General features: G+C 48.7%; 1 protein-coding gene across 1 annotated transcript in view; it reads right to left on the bottom strand.

The window, feature by feature from the left end:
• Positions 1–19,043, bottom strand: part of SF3B1 (splicing factor 3b subunit 1) — a 446,304-nt gene that overhangs the window by 366,841 nt on the left and 60,420 nt on the right. The window contains exon 5 of the mRNA XM_075319718.1: positions 2,810–2,889. Within this exon, the coding sequence (XP_075175833.1) occupies positions 2,810–2,889 (80 nt within the window). The remainder of the gene's footprint in view (positions 1–2,809; positions 2,890–19,043) is intronic.

Genomic DNA, 19,043 nt, shown 5'->3' on the forward strand with positions numbered 1-19,043 from the left:
GTAAATGGGTGGATGAGGTTAAAAATATAAAACTTAACATTTAATATGTTGCTTAAAAAGTGAACAGGGTCACTAAAGAACGTGACATACTAAACACAAAACAAAAAATACATCTGGTATTTGATCACAGCCCCACACGTATTATCATAAAGGTGTACTAACACACCATCACATCCAGTACCAATGTCAGGCCATTCAAGAATCAAAACCAATGTACATGACACATTAGATTGTCCATAAAAGCACCATGGACATGGAGACCCAAAGATTAACCCCTGTTGAACTATTCTAGGAACTAACCTCCTAACATAGGGGTTCCCAGAAATAGAAGGGTAACAGGTCTCACTACAAGTAGCGGGCTATATTAATGCAGCAAACCTGAAACTCGATTGTCATAGATCGAGTATACTTGTTTCCTTGATTTGTTAATGCATTTCAGGTGAAAAAAACTTCCATCAATGTACACATATAACTTCCGACGCGTTTCATTAATATTCCTCAGGGAAGTCAGTAATCCAAATCAGAGGGTAATACCACCGTCATAAGGGCAGGCATCCCCGGTGGAACCCTAGTGCTGGACTGAAAATGAAATAAAAATTACCATAAGTCCACCACTCTGAATATATCATTGTATCAAAACATCAAGAAAAAACCCAATCAGGGCACTCACCCAAGAAACAAGTTCTATAAGTCCTGGTGCTAGGCCATATCAACTGCCCATTTATGAACGCACACTAGAACAAATAAGACTATATTAATCCACCGCTCATTGCAGAATCATAGGGGGAAAAAGGTTCCAAGTCAGGAACACTCACCAAAACACGTCCTCCACATGTATTCTGTTCAAAAATGTGCCGCGCTGCCGGCCTCATGAGCCGCGCCATCTTATATCACGCGCGCATGCGCAGTACACCCCATTCAATAGTATGACGCACAACCGGAACCACCCGATACCGGAAGTTAGTGCGTCATCATTATCCGCCGACCACATCATCATATGGTGTCGGCCGCCCATCCGGTGACGCTATTTCCGGAAGATGGAACGCAAGCCTAGGCAAACATCATAAGATCGCGTCATTGCCTTATTAACGCTTGCGCTACAATACTCAAATCCACTAGCAGTGAATGAGTACAAGCCCCATTCACAACGTTTCAAGTCCATCACAGGCAATATGCAAAACTCCTCAAATATAAATCCACCAATTCAATACAGTGATATTATGGCGAAAGACACCCCCTCCACAGGAATCAGAGTAACCCCACTGTCGCATAATAGGAGAACATTACAGACTATGTCCCACCATCAAAAATGGCCCCTAGATACATAAACCACCAAAGAGATCTAGAAAGAGGACAGACCACCACTATCAATCCAGAAGGCCTAAGGCAAGAACTCCTGAATGAACTGCAAAAACCACCCTGAAAATAACCCCTTTGTCCATAATAAGAGAAATAAAGGGAGGAAAAAGGGGGGAAAAAGACCAAGAAGTTAGCTAGTTAGTTAGAAGTTAGTTAGAAGTGCGCACTACATCTGACCCTCACTCTTTAGAAACTCTCCCTACCTTACTGCAGAGGTCGGCACCGTAAACAAAACCCACGCCCATGGCGCCCCCACTCACCGTCGGCTGGCCCTCCTACACTACCCCTACACATTAGGGTGCACCTAAAAAGGGGGTAAATGATAGTTGCTCATTAAGACCATTTGGGGCCATGGTGCCCAGTGTGTAAATCCAAAAACACTCCTTACGGAGTATCAACTTATCCCAGTTGCCTCCTCTTGGTGGTGATCCAATATGATCAATGCCCATAATCTTAATACAATTCTCATCTCCATCGTGGTATGCATTGATGTGCCTAGCCAGTGGGGTGTTGTTCCTATTTCTGATGTCATTCTTATGTTCACCAACCCTTTTTCGTAATTCCCTAATGGTCTTTCCAACATAATGCTTATTGCAGGGACACGTCACTCTGTATATGACTCCTCTAGTCCTACACGTGATAAGTGACCTGATCTCAAATGTCCTGTTTTTATATTTTTTACATTAGTGTCTCCTAGGAGATTTATGTGATTTAAGACCTTGCTGTTTGACATATTGAAATTAATTAAGGTTGATATAAACTACGTTTTCTGCTATTATAAAATAAAGTGGATGAGGTTAACAATATTATCAAAATAGAAAACATGATTGCTCATGATAATCGCCAATGTACATGTTGGATACTATTCACTGGGGGGGGGGGAATGGCCTGGCAATCTAGTGACAGAAAACAATACTTAAAATATTAAAATATAATGTGTATTGGTTTCAATAAGTTGCATTATTTTTTATGGATGTATTACCATTCTGTAGTAAAGGACACTGAAATAGTCCTGTGAATGAATAATAGCGGAGGAAAAGAATACAGACCGCAGATGATTTATAAGTGGGGAAAAATTGTTCTACTTTTCTGGATAAAACAGTATTTGTTGAGTGGCTGCAGCGGTCACCTCATAGCAATAACACTGGAGCCAATCACGGAGCTCAGTGGCTCGTGCAGTCTACATCAACTGAGCTGTTGAGTTCAGGCGATTGACTGCAGTGCTGTTCATGTGATGGCACCGCTGCAGCCCATCATAAGAGGTTGGGGAAGTAGTGGAGAGGTAGCAATGGACGTGGGGAAGGTAAGCGAAGGTCAGCTTGTTATTTTACGTCACACAACCTGTAGTGTAGGCAAAAGAAAAATAAAAAAAAAAAAAAGCTAAAAACATAAAACTCATTTTAAATGTTAAGATTGTTTTAAATAAATAAAAAAAGCGGCTAGTACTTACATGTTCTTTAATAAGCTGCTTTTCTCGCATAACATCCGTGTACGTCCGAGCATTTGTTTTTGGATCTGGAGTTTTCCCTCCTAAAAAAATAAATAAAAAGGACAAAAATAATGAAAAATGGTATCAAACATCTATGTAAATGCCATTATACCAAGCATTATCTAGCAGGATGCTAGATATAACTAATTACAGTTAATAGTTTAAATGTATTTATTAAAATTAGACTATACACAATTTGATATATGCTTTAAAAAGAAAATAAAAAAAAGCAAAGTAAAAATTTAACAATGTTGTGTCTTCAGGGGTCATGGTTTCCGTGATCAGTATTCCTTAATACGTACACTTTTCAGCCTTTTGATGCCATCAGCAGTTCTGACTTCAAGCAGGAGAATAGAAGCCTAGAAAATCATCTCTTTACCATTAGTAACACTTTGGAAAATGTATACTCAAAACATTACCTGGGTAAGGGTCTTTAAAAACAAATGCACACCATACCTGTCCTTGGTTTTTAGATTACCTTCTTCAAAGTAGAAAGGATTTCAAGAACAAAGATTATTAACTGTGCAGAAAAGAATAATCCCCAAAATGTAAAATGGCAAGTTGCGTCAATTTTGCAAAAGGGTTGGACACAAGGATTAAAAGAAAACTAAAGCCAAAAAGTAGTATTTAGAGATTTGTTTAATGTGTAACCTGGGTTCTGTTTATGATCCTTCCCAGCATGCAGATAAAAATAGTACAGCTAATTTAGGGAAGAGAAAAGGAGATGATACAACCCTCGCTTTAGGCTATGTGCGCACGTTGCGTAAATACATGCAGTTAGGCTGCGCTTTGTAGCGCAGCGTAACTGCATGCGTCCTGCGTCCCCTGCACAGTCTATGGAGATTGTGCAGGGGCCGTGCGCACGTGGCGTTTAAGAGCGCAGCGCTTCGGCTACTGCCGAAGCGCTGCGTAAAAAGAAGTGACATGTCACTTCTTTCCTGCGCTTTGCCGGCAGCTCCTGCTCTGTCTATGGCAGGAGCTGCAGGCAGAGCGCATGGAATCTGCTTTCACTACGGACATTTCTGCAGCGATTTAAAGCGCACATGTGCTCTTCAGATCGCTGCAGAAATTTCTGCAGTGAACTGTACGCAACGTGCGCACATAGCCTTAAGCTTCAGAGGTACTTGCTGCTTACAAGTTATGTTCCTGGACACTACTACATCAAGCACCATGCCATTCAACTCTGAGACCAGAAGATTCACAGCCTCCACTGTTAGCTGGCAGTGCTGAAAAACACAATATAAGCCAACTACCCAAGGAGAAACTGTCAATATGACCTCCGGTATTGCTATTGTATTATATACTTCAGTCAGAGGGAAAAAAACGGAATAGGAAAACAGAGACGTTTCAATCTACAGGAGGCAACAAGCTGTGAGCGGAGACCCAGCCGAGGATGCAGATCTCTGCAGGCCTTCCTATGCATTTATTATTTTTTGTCATGGTAACATTATGAACAAAAAAAAAAATTGGAGGGAAAAAAAATTATGCAATAATAAAATATACAGCGAGTGAAATAAGTATTGAAGTGGTCACCAATATTTAAAGTAAAATTTCTTTCTAAAAGGTGCTACTGACATGAATTTCACTAGATGTCAGTGACAATTTATCCAATTAACACAGGAAAAGAAATCAAACCATAGATGTTTTAGTAATGCGTAATAAGAAATGACAGAGAAAAAGTATCAAACACATGAAGAGGTGCATAAAGCCATGGAAAGTCATGGCACCCCCTGAAATCAGTAATTACAAATCAATCCTTCCACTGAGTGAAAATATCAGCTGTGTCTCATTACCAATGTGTCACAATACAAAACATGATGGGTAAAACCAGTGAGCTGTCTCAAGACCCTCACAACCTTATTGTTGGAAAACATACTTATGGCATTGGCTTCCAAAGAATTTGTAAACTACTGACTGTTCCAGTGAGCACTGTTGAGCCCATAATACAAAAAGTGGGAAAAAAAAAAACAAAAAAAAAAAAAAAAAAACATAATTTCACTATAAATTAGCCACGATCTGGATCCCAGAAAGATTTGAGACAAGGGCGTGAAAGGATCATAAGAGTTGTCTAAGAGCCACCTGCAAAGAGCTACAGAAACATCTGTAATGAGCAGGTACAATGGTTTCAGAGAAGTAAAGCACCCAACCTCCCACGGCCTGTGTGCAGGCTCACCACACAGGACTTCCATTGCTGAACAAAAACATATTCAAGTTTACAATTTGCTTAACTACATTTAGACAAGACTGTGGAATACTGGGAAAACAGTCTGGTCAGGTGAGATCAAAATTGAACTCTTTAGATGCCATAATACACAAGGTTTTACTGATATTTGAATATATGGGGTGAATTATCAAGGGTTATCAAGACAGAAGTTAAAAAAAAAAAAAAACTATAAAAAGAATATTTACTTAATTAAAATATCACATTTTACTCAAAAAGGGGTGCATTGTGCAAAGAAATATATAAAATCACCAAAAAGGATCTACATGACTAAGTTACAAGACACAGTCAGAAGGGTAGAGAGGGATTAATAGTTGTAGGGAAAAAAGGAAACTAGTGGGAATAATATACCCAGTCTTTTCCTAATTGTTAAACTGTTTTCCTCCACTCGTCCTAACCGCTGTATACAGTCAATGCAACAATGTCATGTTCAGACTATATTCTACTTGCTAAAATGTACTTAACTCAGAATGACGTGCTGCATGTGTCCATTATGGTGACTTCCAGTCTGATAATATCAGGGTACTCAGCCCAATTTTAGCAATATTGGAATATAACATGAATTGACATTGTTCCATTGACTATATATGATGGTAAGTGTACGTGGAGGGAGAGAAAGTCACAGACTAAGGAGAGGGACGCCATATCATCCTTTAGTGTGACAACCTCTGCGGCCAGGTAGAGAACAGGTTATCATTTAGGAAAAACGTGGGATTATTATGCCTGCTAGTTTCCTTTTTTTCCTACTTATTACTATTAATCCATCTGTACGCTCCTGACAGTGCCTTGCAGTTTGTCACTTAGATCCTTTTGAGTGATACATATTTCTTTGTACAATACACACTTAATTTACTTAATATCTCATTTCAAATATTTTATGTTTTTTTCCCTTCTTTCTTGATATGCCATAATACACACCATGTTTGGGGGAACAAAATTCACTACATATCCAAAAACTGCATTTGGAGGTGGGAACATCATGGTGTGGGGCTGTTTTTCAGCATACAGCACTGGCAAACGTAACATGATTGGAGGAAGGCTGAATGGACAAATGTACAGAGACATTGGTGATCAAATTTGCTGCCATCTACCAGACTGATTAAGATGAAAATAGGGTAGACAGGTCAGCAAGGCAATGATCCCAAACACAGTTAAGGAAAAACGGATTTTTGTGTACTCACCGTAAAATCGTTTTCTCTTAGCCATCATTGGGGGACACAGGACCATGGGTGTTATGCTGCCTATCCATAGGAGGACACTAAGTAGATGCAAAAGCATAGCTCCTCCTCTGCAGTATACACCCCCTGGCCGGGCCAGGCAAGCTCAGTTTTAGTACATAAGCAGTAGGAGAAAAAAAAAAAAAAGTCATAACCAAATAAGGTACTGAGAGAACCAAGGCCCAACAGGGCAACAAGGTGGGTGCTGTGTCCCCCAATGATGGCTAAGAGAAAACGATTTTACGGTGAGTACACAAAAATCCGTTTTTCTCTGACGCCTCATTGGGGGACACAGGACCATGGGACGTCCTAAAGCAGCCCATGGGTGGGAAACATAAAAGACGACAACACAACCCAAGGACTAGGAACCAGTCCCAGACAGCCTGGAGCGCCTACTGAGAGAGGTGCTCTACTGCAGTTTGCAGAATTTTCCTACCCAGATTTGCTTCAGTTGAAACCTGGGTATGGGCTCTGTAATGCTTTGAAAACGTATGTAGGCTAGACCAGGTCGCAGCCTTACACACCTGTTCCACTGAAGCCTGATGCCGAATGGCCCACAAAGCGCCAACTGCTCGCGTGGAATGAGCCCGCAGCCCACTAGGAATGGGCTTGAGTTGCAAGCGGTAGACTTCCTGGATCGCAGAGCGAATCCAGCGAGCCAGCGTCGCCTTTGAAGCTGCCTGTCCCTTCTTAGGCCCCTCAGGAATGACGAACAAAGAGTCTGTTTTCCTAAAAGGGGGCTGTCCTGGAAATGTAATATCTGAGAGCTCTGACGAGGTCTAACGAATGCAGAGACCTTTCCACCCTATGAACCGGGTGTGGACAAAAGGAAGGCAGAACAATGTCCTCGTTCAAATGAAACGGGGTAAGAACCTTTGGAAGGAAATCCGGAAGGGGGCGCAGAACCACCTTGTCCTGGTGAAAGATCAGAAAAGGCTCGCGGCAAGAGGAGTGCTGCTAGCTCCGAAACCCGTCTGATTGACGTAATTGCCACCAGGAATGTTACCTTCCAGGACAGAAGAGCAAGGGAGGATTCCTTGAGAGGTTCAAAGGGAGACCTCTGGAGACCGTCCAGAACGAGGTTGAGGTCCCATGGTTCCAGCGGCCATTTGTACGGGGGAACTAGATGGGAAACGCCCTGGAGGAAGGTCTTGACTTGCGGTTTTTGAGCCAGGCGGCATTGGTAGAAGATTGAGAGCGCTGAGACCTGCCCTTTAAGGGAACTGAGAGCCAACCCCGCTTGCAAGCCAGATTGTAGAAAGTCGAGAATTCTGGGGATGGCCAGAGGCATAGGCTGGACGTTAGTTTCCCTGCGCCATGAAAGGAAGATTTTCCACGTACGGTGGTAAATGCGGGATGAAGCAGGCTTTCGGGCGCTGATCATGGTGGCAATAACTGCGGGGGAGAATCCCGCTCTTGTTAATACCCAGGTCTCAATGGCCACGCCGTCAGCTTCAGGGCTCTGGAGTTCTGATGGGAAATTGGCCCTTGGGTCAGCAAGTCTGGGATGTCTGGAAGGCGCCACGGTGCGTCTGTTAGCATTTGTACTAATTCGGCGTACCAGGCGCGCCTGGGCCAGTCCGGTGCTATCAGTATTACCGGGACTCCTTCTGCCTAGATCTTCCTGATTACCCGCGGCAGCAGGGATAGAGGTGGAAATATGTAAGGCAGGCGGAAGTGGTGCCAGGAGCAGACTAGAGCATCCACGCCAATAGACTGCGGGTCGCGTGACCTGGCTATGAACGCGGGTACCTTTGCATTCAACCTTGAGGCCATTAGGTCCACGTCTGGTGTGCCCCAGCGAGTGCAGATGTGTAGAAACACATCTGGGTGGAGAGACCATTCTCCGGCAGCCAGGCCTTGGCGACTCAAAGTCTGCTGCCCAGTTCTCTACCCCCGGTATGTGTACCGCTGATATCACTGATCCCGTCGATTCGGCCCAGCTGAGGATCTTGTGGGCCTCGAGATGAGCCACTTTGCTGCGGGTGCCCCCCTGCCGATTGATATAGGCTACAGCTGTCGCATTGTCCGATTGGACTCGAATCTGATGACCCGCTAGCAGAGGCCAGAACGCTCTGAGCGCAAGGAAGATCGCGCGGAGTTTCAGGATGTTGATGGGTAGGAAAGACTCCTGGGGCCTCCAACGTCCTTGAGCAGTGTGGTGCCGGTACACTGCTCCCCAGCCTAGGAGGCTGGCGTCCGTGGTCAGGACCAGCCAGTTCACTGGGAGAAAATGAGGATGAGGACCGAAGCCACCAGTGGAGTGCGTACCTGACTGAAGGAGTCAGGTGAAGATGTCTGTCCAGGGAGAAGGGGCTCTTGTCCCAGGCCGCTAGAAGGGCTAGCTGCAGTGGGCGGAGGTGCAGTTGAGCAAAGGGTACTGCTTCCATAGCCGCCACCATCCTGCCGAGCACTTTCATGCTGAATCGAATGGAGCGAGACGGAGGACGTAAACGGCAACGTACCGCTCATTGAAGATCGATCGCCTTGTCCTGAGGGAGAAGGATCAAGCCCCGACGGGAGTCCAGGAACATGCCCAGGAAGGTGATTGATCGTGATGGGAATCGGGGATTATTTGTCCATATTCACTAGCCACCCTAAGCGGGATAGGGTGTCCACAGTGATCTGTACGCTGGTTGAGCAGTCGCGGAAGGAGGGGGCCTTGATGAGGAGGTCATCCAAGTAAGGGAGAACGACTACTCCCCTGGCGTGAAGGACGCTCATGGCGGCCGCCATGACTTTGGTGAAGATCCTTGGTGCGGTGGCAAGGCCGAAGGGTAGAGCTACGAATTGAAAGTGGGAGTCCTGAGTTGCGAAGCGGAGGAACTTTTGGTGATCTAGGAATTCCCTTTGACCATGGATGCAATAATGGACCTTAGGGACTCCATTCTGAATCTCCGTACGTGCACATGTTTGTTTAGGTGTTTGAGATCCAGGATGGGTCGAACTGACCCCATCCTTTTTGGGGACCACAAACAGGTTGGAATAAAACCCCCCGAACTTCTCGTCGTCTGGGACAGGTATCATCACGAATTTTACACTTAGAAAACAGTTTAAAGGTAGTATATCAAATAGTTACACCCAAGCCTACCTCAATTAGTATGTCTAAAAACAATTTTTAATGAAATAGATTAAAACAATTTAGAATTCCACCTGTGAAGTGTGACACACACAAAACATCCCAGGACCATGATACAGCCTCAATAGTATTCACCTACGGAACACAGCGGTTGTTCCAATTTTATATCACTCTTATGGGATTCAACAGTTGGAAAAATCTCTAAATGACCCTCCTTCTCTCTTTCCTCTACCTGCCAATGGAGATATAACCAAGGTTACACGTACCCTAACGGTAAAAAGGTGCCCCCATTCCTCGGCGGCTTTCCCTCCTATGATATCCCTATGCTCCCTTCTTATCGGGTAGTCTAAGGGGTTATACCATCAAATAGTGAGGGAATATAGAAAATAGTATACACTTATCTGAGATAATTCAGGTCAAAAATTGGTTAGCGTTTGTTTCTCCCTTGAGGTGAAGGTGTCTCGGCTTTCATGGTCCTCAACCCAATACTATAAAATCACAAAGTCTCGACGCGTTTCTCCCCATTACATCCACTGGGGTTCATCAGGAGACGATATTTAATAAGGGGCCCAATCGCCAGAGAGTTTTCAGGGGGCTACTTGTTCTGCAGCACGCACCTCTCCATACATCTGCATGTAATGGGGAGAAACGCGTCGAGACTTAGACTACCCGATAAGAAGGGAGCATAGGGATATCATAGGAGGGAAAGCCGCCGAGGAATGGGGGCACCTTTTTACCGTTAGGGTACGTGTAACCTTGGTTATATCTCCATTGGCAGGTAGAGGAAAGAGAGAAGGAGGGTCATTTAGAGATTTTTCCAACTGTTGAATCCCATAAGAGTGATATAAAATTGGAACAACCGCTGTGTTCCGTAGGTGAATACTATTGAGGCTGTATCATGGTCCTGGGATGTTTTGTGTGTGTCACACTTCACAGGTGGAATTCTAAATTGTTTTAATCTATTTCATTAAAAATTGTTTTTAGACATACTAATTGAGGTAGGCTTGGGTGTAACGACAGGTATCATCACTCCTGCTGTTTGGAGCTCGGGGGTCGGGTCTGAAATTCTATGTGGTAACCGGAAGACACAAGGTCTCGCACCCATTTGTCGTCTGAGGCAGCAGCCCAGATGTGTTGAAAGAGCCGCAGTCGACCTCCTACAATAAGTGTGTCTTCCGGGGTGCCAAAGGAGTCGGGGGGGAAACGTCGTGGCAGAGTCTCCCTAGTCCTGGACTGTTTCGGTCTAGGCTGCCATGACGAAGTGGGTTTCGGGGAGAGCTGAGAAGGTCGGTCCCTGCGTAGTCCGCGGCTGGTGGCGGGGACAGCACGGGATGTCGACCAACCAAATGAGTTCCAAAAGGAGCGGAACGAGGACTGTGGACGTCTGGTGAAGGACGTCCTGGACTTCAGCTGGGGGAGGGAGGTACTCCTTCCTCCCGTGGTATCAGAAATGAGCTTGTCCAGACGTTCGCCAAACAAAATCGGTCTGGAAAAAAGGGAAGGCCCGTGAGAGACTTCTTGGAGGCAGAGTCCGCTCGCCATTGTCGGAGCCAGAGAGCTCTACGGATGGCTATGGTATTTGAGACGGCAAACGCTGCGCAGGTAGCAGCGTCCATGGAGGCCTGGATGAGGTACTCTGCCGCAGCGGCAATTTGAGCTGTTACCTCTGTGAAGGTATGAGTGAACTGGGATTCCTCAAGTGAAGTGTTATGGGAGTCTGCCCAGACCGAGATCGCCTTTGCGACCCACACGAAGGCAAAGGAGGGCGAGAGGGAGGAACACGCAGCCTTAAAAGCAGAGCGGGCGAGGTGCTTCACGTGTGTCTGTTGGGTCCTTGATGAAAGAACCATCGGGTAAAGACAGGAGCGTCTTTGTGGTAAGGCGGGAGACCGGGGGGGGTTTCGACCGAGGACGGATCGGCCCAGCCCTTAGGGGCAGGTGAGGCAAAAGGGTACCGGGACAACATGAGTTTTCGGTTATCGAAGCGGCTGTCAGGCTTCTCCCTTTGCTTTGTGAGGATATCCTGAAACTCTGGGTGATCAGCGAAAACCTTTTGGGGTTTCCTTGCCCTCTTAAAGGAGACCACATGGTCAATGGTAGTGGATGGGGGATCCTCCACATGCAGAGTTTGGTTGATTGCTGCTATAAGGGAGTCTATTGCAGTTTGATCATCAGGGGGTGATGAAACCAAGGAATCCTCCTGGTAGAAACAGCATTCTCCCTCCTCCAGCTCATCAGAAGCTGTGGAGCGTGTGGGAGAGCCTGCCCTGTGTGCTCCCGAGGGAGAGCCCGCTGGAGACACCCGGCCGTGTGCTCTTTTCCTGATCCCTGCAACCGGTGAAGCATATGCCCGGATTACCTCAGAAGGATCCTCCATAGGGGTATCCTCAGGCTGCGTTCCGTCCAGGGACCCAGAAGGGTGTAGAGGACGACAATGCATAGCCAGAACCAGGTTCTGTGACAGTTTTTCCATGGACTGGGACAGAAACTGTGCCCATTCCGGTGGGCTGGGGGCCCTAGGCTGCCAGTTGCGGCGGTGGTGGCAGGGGGGTCTTGGGGGGCTATAGGGACACAGAACTCACAGAGAGAAGAGGTGTGTTTACATGGTAGCTCAGCGTGGCAGGCAGTGCAGGCTGAATAATAGACTATGTGGGCCTTAGTACTCTTAGTGCCCTTAGATTTCTGCATGTTCCTAATAGGAGTATGCCAGAAGGGGGAGCAATTAAATGTTTCATTTCATTTCCATGTCATCATCCTTGGCCTGCTGTGCAGGGGCCATGCTAATATGCTAATCAATCTTCTGTGTAGCTCTGCCTTTGAGCATATGTGCTGCCAAAGCTAGCACTGCTCAGCAGAGCTACAATTGAAGCAAGCACCTCACCAGAATCAGCCGATGACCCTGTCCTCAGGAGGAATTAAGCTCTATGAAGACCTTCGCACGCTTTCCTGGGGGGGCGGGGCTTGGCGCTAAAAAAGCAGGAAGATGAGTCAGTGTGCCCCCCCTGCTGTGGGTAGTAAAAAACGGCGGGAAGGGAGCTTCTGAGTTTTCCTCCCTCTCCCTACAGTCAGCACACAGCTTGTCACCGGTGGTCATCAGCCGGCTTTTCTGCCAGAGCAAATAAGCAGAGCAAATAAAAACAGCTTGAGTCCCTGAACCCTCCCACCTGCCACCTGGATATTATCTGCAAGACTTTCTACAAACAGCAGAACTTCCCCCTCCTCCAGCCAGCAAGCTAGAGAAAGTTAACACTGTGTGCAGGATCCTTGCTCCTTGCACATAAATACTGTAAATGTCCTGGGAGCCTTGCCTGCAGGTCTTTTCTCCCTTTGTCTGGGAAACCAGTCAGGGGGGATCTCACCTTAAAACACTGCTTCAGTCCAGGCAGTGAAAGAAGGGAATTTTGTTTACTTACCGTAAATTCCTTTTCTTCTAGCTCTAATTGGGAGACCCAGACAATTGGGTGTATAGGCTATGCCTCCGGAGGCCGCACAAAGTATTACACTCAAAAGTGTTAAGCCCCTCCCCTTCTGCCTATACACCCCCCGTGCTCCCACGGGCTCCTCAGTTTTGGTGCAAAAGCAAGAAGGAGGAAAAAGAATTATAAACTGGTTTAAAGTAACTTCAATCCGAAGGAATATCGGAGAACTGAAACCATTCAACATGAACAACATGTGTACACAAAAAAACAGGGGCGGGTGCTGGGTCTCCCAATTAGAGCTAGAAGAAAAGGAATTTACGGTAAGTAAACAAAATTCCCTTCTTTGTCGCTCTATTGGGAGACCCAGACAATTGGGATGTCCAAAAGCAATCCCTGGGTGGGTAAAATAATACCTCGTAAGAGAGCCGTAAAACGGCCTCTTCCTACAGGCGTGCAACCGCCGCCTGAAGGACTCGTCTACCTAGGCTGGCATCCGCCGAAGCATAGGTATGCAACTGATAGTGTTTCGTGAAAGTGTGCAGGCTCGACCAGGTATCCGCCTGACACACCTGCTGAGCCGTAGCCTGGTGTCTCAAAGCCCAGGACGCGCCCACGGCTCTGGTAGAATGGGCCTTCAGCCCTGAGGGAACCGGAAGCCCAGCCGAACGGTAGGCTTCGAGAATTGGCTCCTTGATCCACCGAGCCAAGGTTGATTTTGAAGCCTGTGACCCTTTACGCTGGCCAGCGACAAGGACAAAGAGTGCATCCGAGCGGCGCAGGGGCGCCGTACGAGAAATGTAGAGTCTGAGTGCTCTCACCAGATCTAACAAGTGCAAATCCTTTTCACATTGGTGAATTGGATGAGGACAAAAAGAAGATAAGGAGATATCCTGATTGAGATGAAAGGGGGATACCACCTTAGAGAGAAAGTCCGGAACCGGACGCAGAACCACCTTGTCCTGGTGAACAACCAGGAAAGGGGCTTTGCATGACAGCGCTGCTAGCTCGGACACTCTCCGAAGTGAAGTGACTGCTACTAGAAAAAAACCCTTTCTGCGAAAGGCGTGAGAGAAATATCTCTCATTGTCTCGAATGGTGATTTCTAAAGAACCAGCAGCACCCTGTTCAGATTCCAGGGTTCTAACGTCCGCTTGTAAGGAGGAACGATGTGACAAACCCCCTGCAGGAACATGCGTACCTGTGGAAGTCTGACCAGGCGCTTCTGGAAAAAACACAGAGAGCGCTGAGACTTGTCCCTTAAGGGAGTCGAGCAACAAACCCCTTTTCCAGTCCCGATTGAAGGAAGGACAGAAAAAATGGGCAAGGCAACGTGCCAGGGAGAAGAACCCTGAGCAGAGCACCACGACAGGAAAATTTTTCACGTCCTGTGGTAGATCTTGGCGGACGTTGGTTTCCTAGCCTGTCTCATACTGGCAATGACGTCTTGAGATAATCCTGAAGACGCTAGGATCCAGGACTCAATGGCCACACAGTCAGGTTGAGGGCCACAGAATTGAGATGGAAAAACAGCCCTTGAGATAGCAAGACTGGTCGGTCTGGTAGTGCCCACGGTTGGCCGACCGTGAGATGCCACAGATCCGGGTACCACGACCTCCTCGGCCAGTCTGGAGCGACTAGGATGACGCGGCGGCAGTCGGCCCTGATCTTGCGTAACACACTGGGCAACAGTGCCAGCGGAGGAAACACATAAGGGAGCTGAAACTGCGACCAATCCTGAACTAAGGCGTCTGCCGCCAGAGCTCTGGGATCTTGAGACCGTGCCATGAACGTCGGTACCTTGTTATTGTGCCGGGACGCCATGAAGTCGACGTCCGGCACCCCCCAGCGGCAACAGATCTCCTGAAACACGCCCGGGTGAAGGGACCATTCCCCTGCGTCCATGCCCTGGCGACTGAGATAATGCGCTTCCCAGTTTTCCACGCCTGGAATGTGAACTGCAGAGATGGTGGAGGCCGTGGCTTCCACCCACATCAAAATCCGCCGGACTTCCTGGGAGGCTTGCCGACTGCGTGTGCCGCCTTGGTGGTTGATGTATGCCACCACTGTGGAATTGTCCGACTGAATTCTGATCGGCTTGCCTTCCAGCCACTGCTGGAACGCTTTCAGGGCAAGATACACTGCCCGTATTTCCAGAACATTGACCTGAAGCGAGGACTCTTGCTGGGTCCACGTACCCCAAGCCCTGTGGTGGAGAAAAACCGCTCCCCACCCTGACAGACTCGCGTCCGTCGTGACTACTTCCCAGGATGGGGGTAGGAAAGATTTCCCCTTCGCTAATGAAGTGGGAATAAGCCACCACCGAAGGGAAGCTTTGGTCGTCTGAGAGAGGGAGACGGTCCTGACGAGGGACGTCGGCTTCCTGTCCCATTTGCATAGGATGTCCCATTGAAGGGGACGCAGGTGAAATTGCGCGAAAGGGACTGCCTCCATTGCTGCCACCATCTTTCCCAGGAAGTGCGTGAGGCGCCTCACGGGGTGTGACTGGCCTTGAAGGAGAGATTGTACCCCTTTCTGTAGTGACTGCTGTTTGATCAGCGGAAGCTTCACTATCGCTGAGAGAGTCTGAAACTTCGTGCCAAGATATGCCAGCGATTGGGCCGGTGACAGATTTGACTTTGGAAAATTGATGATCCACCCGAAACCCTGGAGAGTCTCCAGGGTAGCGTCAAGGCTGCGCAGGCATGCCTCCAGAGAGGGTGCCTTGATCAGCAGATCGTCCAAGTACGAGATCACCGAGTGACCCAGGGAGTGTAGGAGCGCTACTACAGTAGCCATAACCTTGGTAAAAACCCGTGGGGCTGTTGCCAGGCCGAACGGCAGTGCCACGAATTGCAGGTATTCGTGTCTGTGAGGCAACTCCTGGGATATGAAGATGAATTATGACTTCCAGTCATAATCGCTCATCACTCCCTGGCAGTGCCCCCTCCCTTCTTGTCTCAGATGTCCAGCATCTGTGAAGGTGTCACACCTCCAACAGCCATCTCCTGTGATATGGAAATGAGATGATGTGGGAACAATGGACACAGGATGACTCCCTGCCATGACCCTGTAGAAGGGGCTGCTATCTAATTAGCAAGGCTATGGAAGTATCCAGACAGAACGACTCCAGTAAAAAATGGTTCATATCTCGCAAGCCATATTTCCGATAAATATGGCAACCATAAAAATGGTGTCTCCGCATGCGGACGATGCTGGCACACCCTTTTTATGGGAGCAGGAGCTTGGGAAATACCCCAGGCGTGATATCAGCCAATGTGGAACTAGTAGACGAGTCATGAGTCCTCTCATTCTGTAGCTAAATTCATAACTGTCACAATGAGAGCATTGGCGTCCGCCTACGACGCTCCCAGGCAAAGTTATGGCCATATTCCATGTTGTGGATTTTGTCCATAACTCCAGCCAGGGGTGGAGCAGTGTTCCCTGTGAGGTCACTAAGGTAGGAGGGGACCTGGATTTGCCCAGGTTGATAACCCTACTTCGGCCATTTTCCAGTGTTCTTTCGCTGGGGGTCACGTGCAGGAAACATCTGTGGGAGTTCCTAGAAACCTGGTCTACAGCGCCCCCCTGTGGCCAGACGCACAAGGTAACTGATTGAATTGCATACCTGTTTGTAAACCATGCTTTATCTGTAACTGTACTCTGACATATGTATATTCTGTAGATTCCCTATTGTATATATTGTAGTTTCTAGTGTGCTTTAGGCTGATTAAATTATATAATTAATCTTGGGCTGTTCTGTTATCTCGATCTTGAATCCCACGTCTGTGTGTTCGGCTAATAGTTACCGTGAAGCGGTTGGTGGCAGCGAGTTGTGCCAAGGATTATTGTGGGGAGGCCAGTGAGATTCGGGGAGGTTTTATATATTCCGCCCGCGGAGGTCGGGGGAATATATACCCTACTCTCACCGGGGACCCTTCAATAATCGGCATAAGTAGTATAGCGGCCTCCTTGCTTATTGTCGGGCAATTCCATAATTGGCCTGACTATAAGAGGGGCGCTAGAGAGCGCATCACGTGCTCTGTCGGTCGGGAGGTATAAAGGAGGGGTGACCCCCACTTGTTACCCCCCGATTGTGACGTACTGGTAGCCAGCGCGGGGGATTTCTGAGGGACCCCCCCCGGTGGTTTGTGACATATTGGTGGCATAGCGGTGGGATCGAGATAATAGTGTGTGTGAGTGTGAGACCCATACTCCCAGACACTAAAGACTGCCTGCAGCAGCTGTGGCTGCTGGGGTCTTCAGACTAGCTCAACACTAGAGTGTCAGAGTGCAGATACTGTAAGGTGTGTGGAGGCATCAGGTGTCAGTTCTGTGTCAGTGACCAAAAGTCTGCAAGAATGGCTGAGAGCACCAGGAGCAAAGCCAAAGGAATGGCCGATGCTAAGGCCAGAGACGATGAGGAGGTTGTCCACGAGTCCTCCCGGAGCCAGACGCCAGAGAACAGCTCTGCAGAGGACATCGCACAACCTGGCACTGCTGGACAAAATGAGGAGGAGCTCGCCCAAGGGTCCTCAACGAGCCAGATGCCAGCCCTCCGCTCTGAAATGGACAGTGAATCACCTGGCTCTGCAGCGTGCCGCAGATCACCACTTGCCAATCCCTCCGGCCTGAGAGGTGCAGAGGCCCTCCTTCAAGCTGCCTTGGCCAGGCTTATGGCTGGAGACCGGGATACCTACGAGATACTCATGGCCGAGCGTGGGCGACAGGCAGCGCGTGACGCTGAGGCTGCGGAGCGGCAAGCAGCGCGTGAGGCTGCGGAGCGGCAGGCAGCGCGTGAAGAGCGAGAGCGACAGGCAGACCGTGACTACCAGCTGCAGCTAGCTCAGCTCCGGCCCTCATCAGCCACATGTGACCTTCAAAACACCAAACTTCCAAAGGTCCGTGTTGAGGACTTCCCAGTGCTGGAGAAGGATGGAGACTTGGACTCTTTCCTGACTGCTTTTGAACGGACTTGCTTGCAGCACCATCTGGACAAGGATCAGTGGGCCAAATACCTGACCCCCCGTCTAAGGGGTAAGGCCCTGGATATCCTTGGGGACTTGCCTGCTGAGGCAGATCAGGGCTACGACACCATCAAGCGGGCCATGATCCAACAGTACAACCTCACTCCAGAGTCCTACCGCAAGAAGTTCCGGACCCTGCAAAAGGGACCAAAGGACTCCTGGGCTGACCACCGGCGGGCACTTGCCCGAGCTGCCGACCACTGGACCCAAGGCCTGCAGCTTTCCACCGGACCGGAGATCCTGGACTTGTTCATCACGGAGCAACTCTTGTGGAACTGCCCTGAGGATCTCCGCCAGTTCATCCGAGACCAGAAGCCAAAGGGGTCCACGGCTACAGCTGCCCTGGCCGATGACTACACCAACAATCGGGCTCCTGAGGCCCGGAGAGCGGCCACCAGCAGCACCTGGAGAGGGGGTAAGATGAACTCTGCGACTGCCCCACCTGCCCCTAGACTGCAGGGGGTGTCCCCCTCAACTCCCCTCTCCAGGCCCGTGGCAGAACCAAGACGGTGCCACCAGTGCAACCTACCTGGACACTTCAAGGCCATGTGCCCTCAGCGTCCCAAGGCCCCGGCTCCGTCCCCGTCCCAAGGGCCGCCCAAGGTGTATTGTGTGGGTGGGGGTGGTGGTGGTAGGTCCCTGGACAGCTTCCAACCTGTCACCGTCGGCCGGTCTGTGACCATGGGACTGCGAGACAGCGCCTCGGAGGTGACTCTGGTGCGGCCTGAGATGGTGTCCCCCCAAGACTTGATCCCTGGAAAAACCCTCGCTGTCTCCGGGATTGGAGGCATTGACCCGGCGCTGCCTGTTGCTGACATTTATGTGGACTGGGGCGCAGGGCGAGGGGTGAGGGAGGTGGGGGTAACTGATCGGATCCCCGCAAACGTGCTACTTGGGACAGATTTGGGGCAGATAACCTCCCAGTTTGGGCCCCAACCAAGGGCTGAACCTTCAGCCAGTACTGACGTGCCTCCGGACAATGTTAATGTGTATTCTATGAATGATGTGAGAGAGGGGGGAGTGAACTCTGATATTTCTGCTTGCATAGACACCATAGACACACACACAGCTGCAGCTGTGACAGGGGAGGGGGTCAGAGAAAGGTGTGACAATGCCTCTACAAGTAATCAGCCTGTGAGCTGGGATCTGTTGCCCTCTGCAGGGATAAGCAGAGAGCAGGGTGCTGCAGGGGGAGGACCAGTGTGTGGGGTGGGGGCTACCACAGCAAATGTGGG

Source organism: Anomaloglossus baeobatrachus, chromosome 7 (genome assembly GCF_048569485.1).
Source record: "Anomaloglossus baeobatrachus isolate aAnoBae1 chromosome 7, aAnoBae1.hap1, whole genome shotgun sequence".
Taxonomy (NCBI): Eukaryota; Metazoa; Chordata; class Amphibia; order Anura; family Aromobatidae; genus Anomaloglossus; species Anomaloglossus baeobatrachus.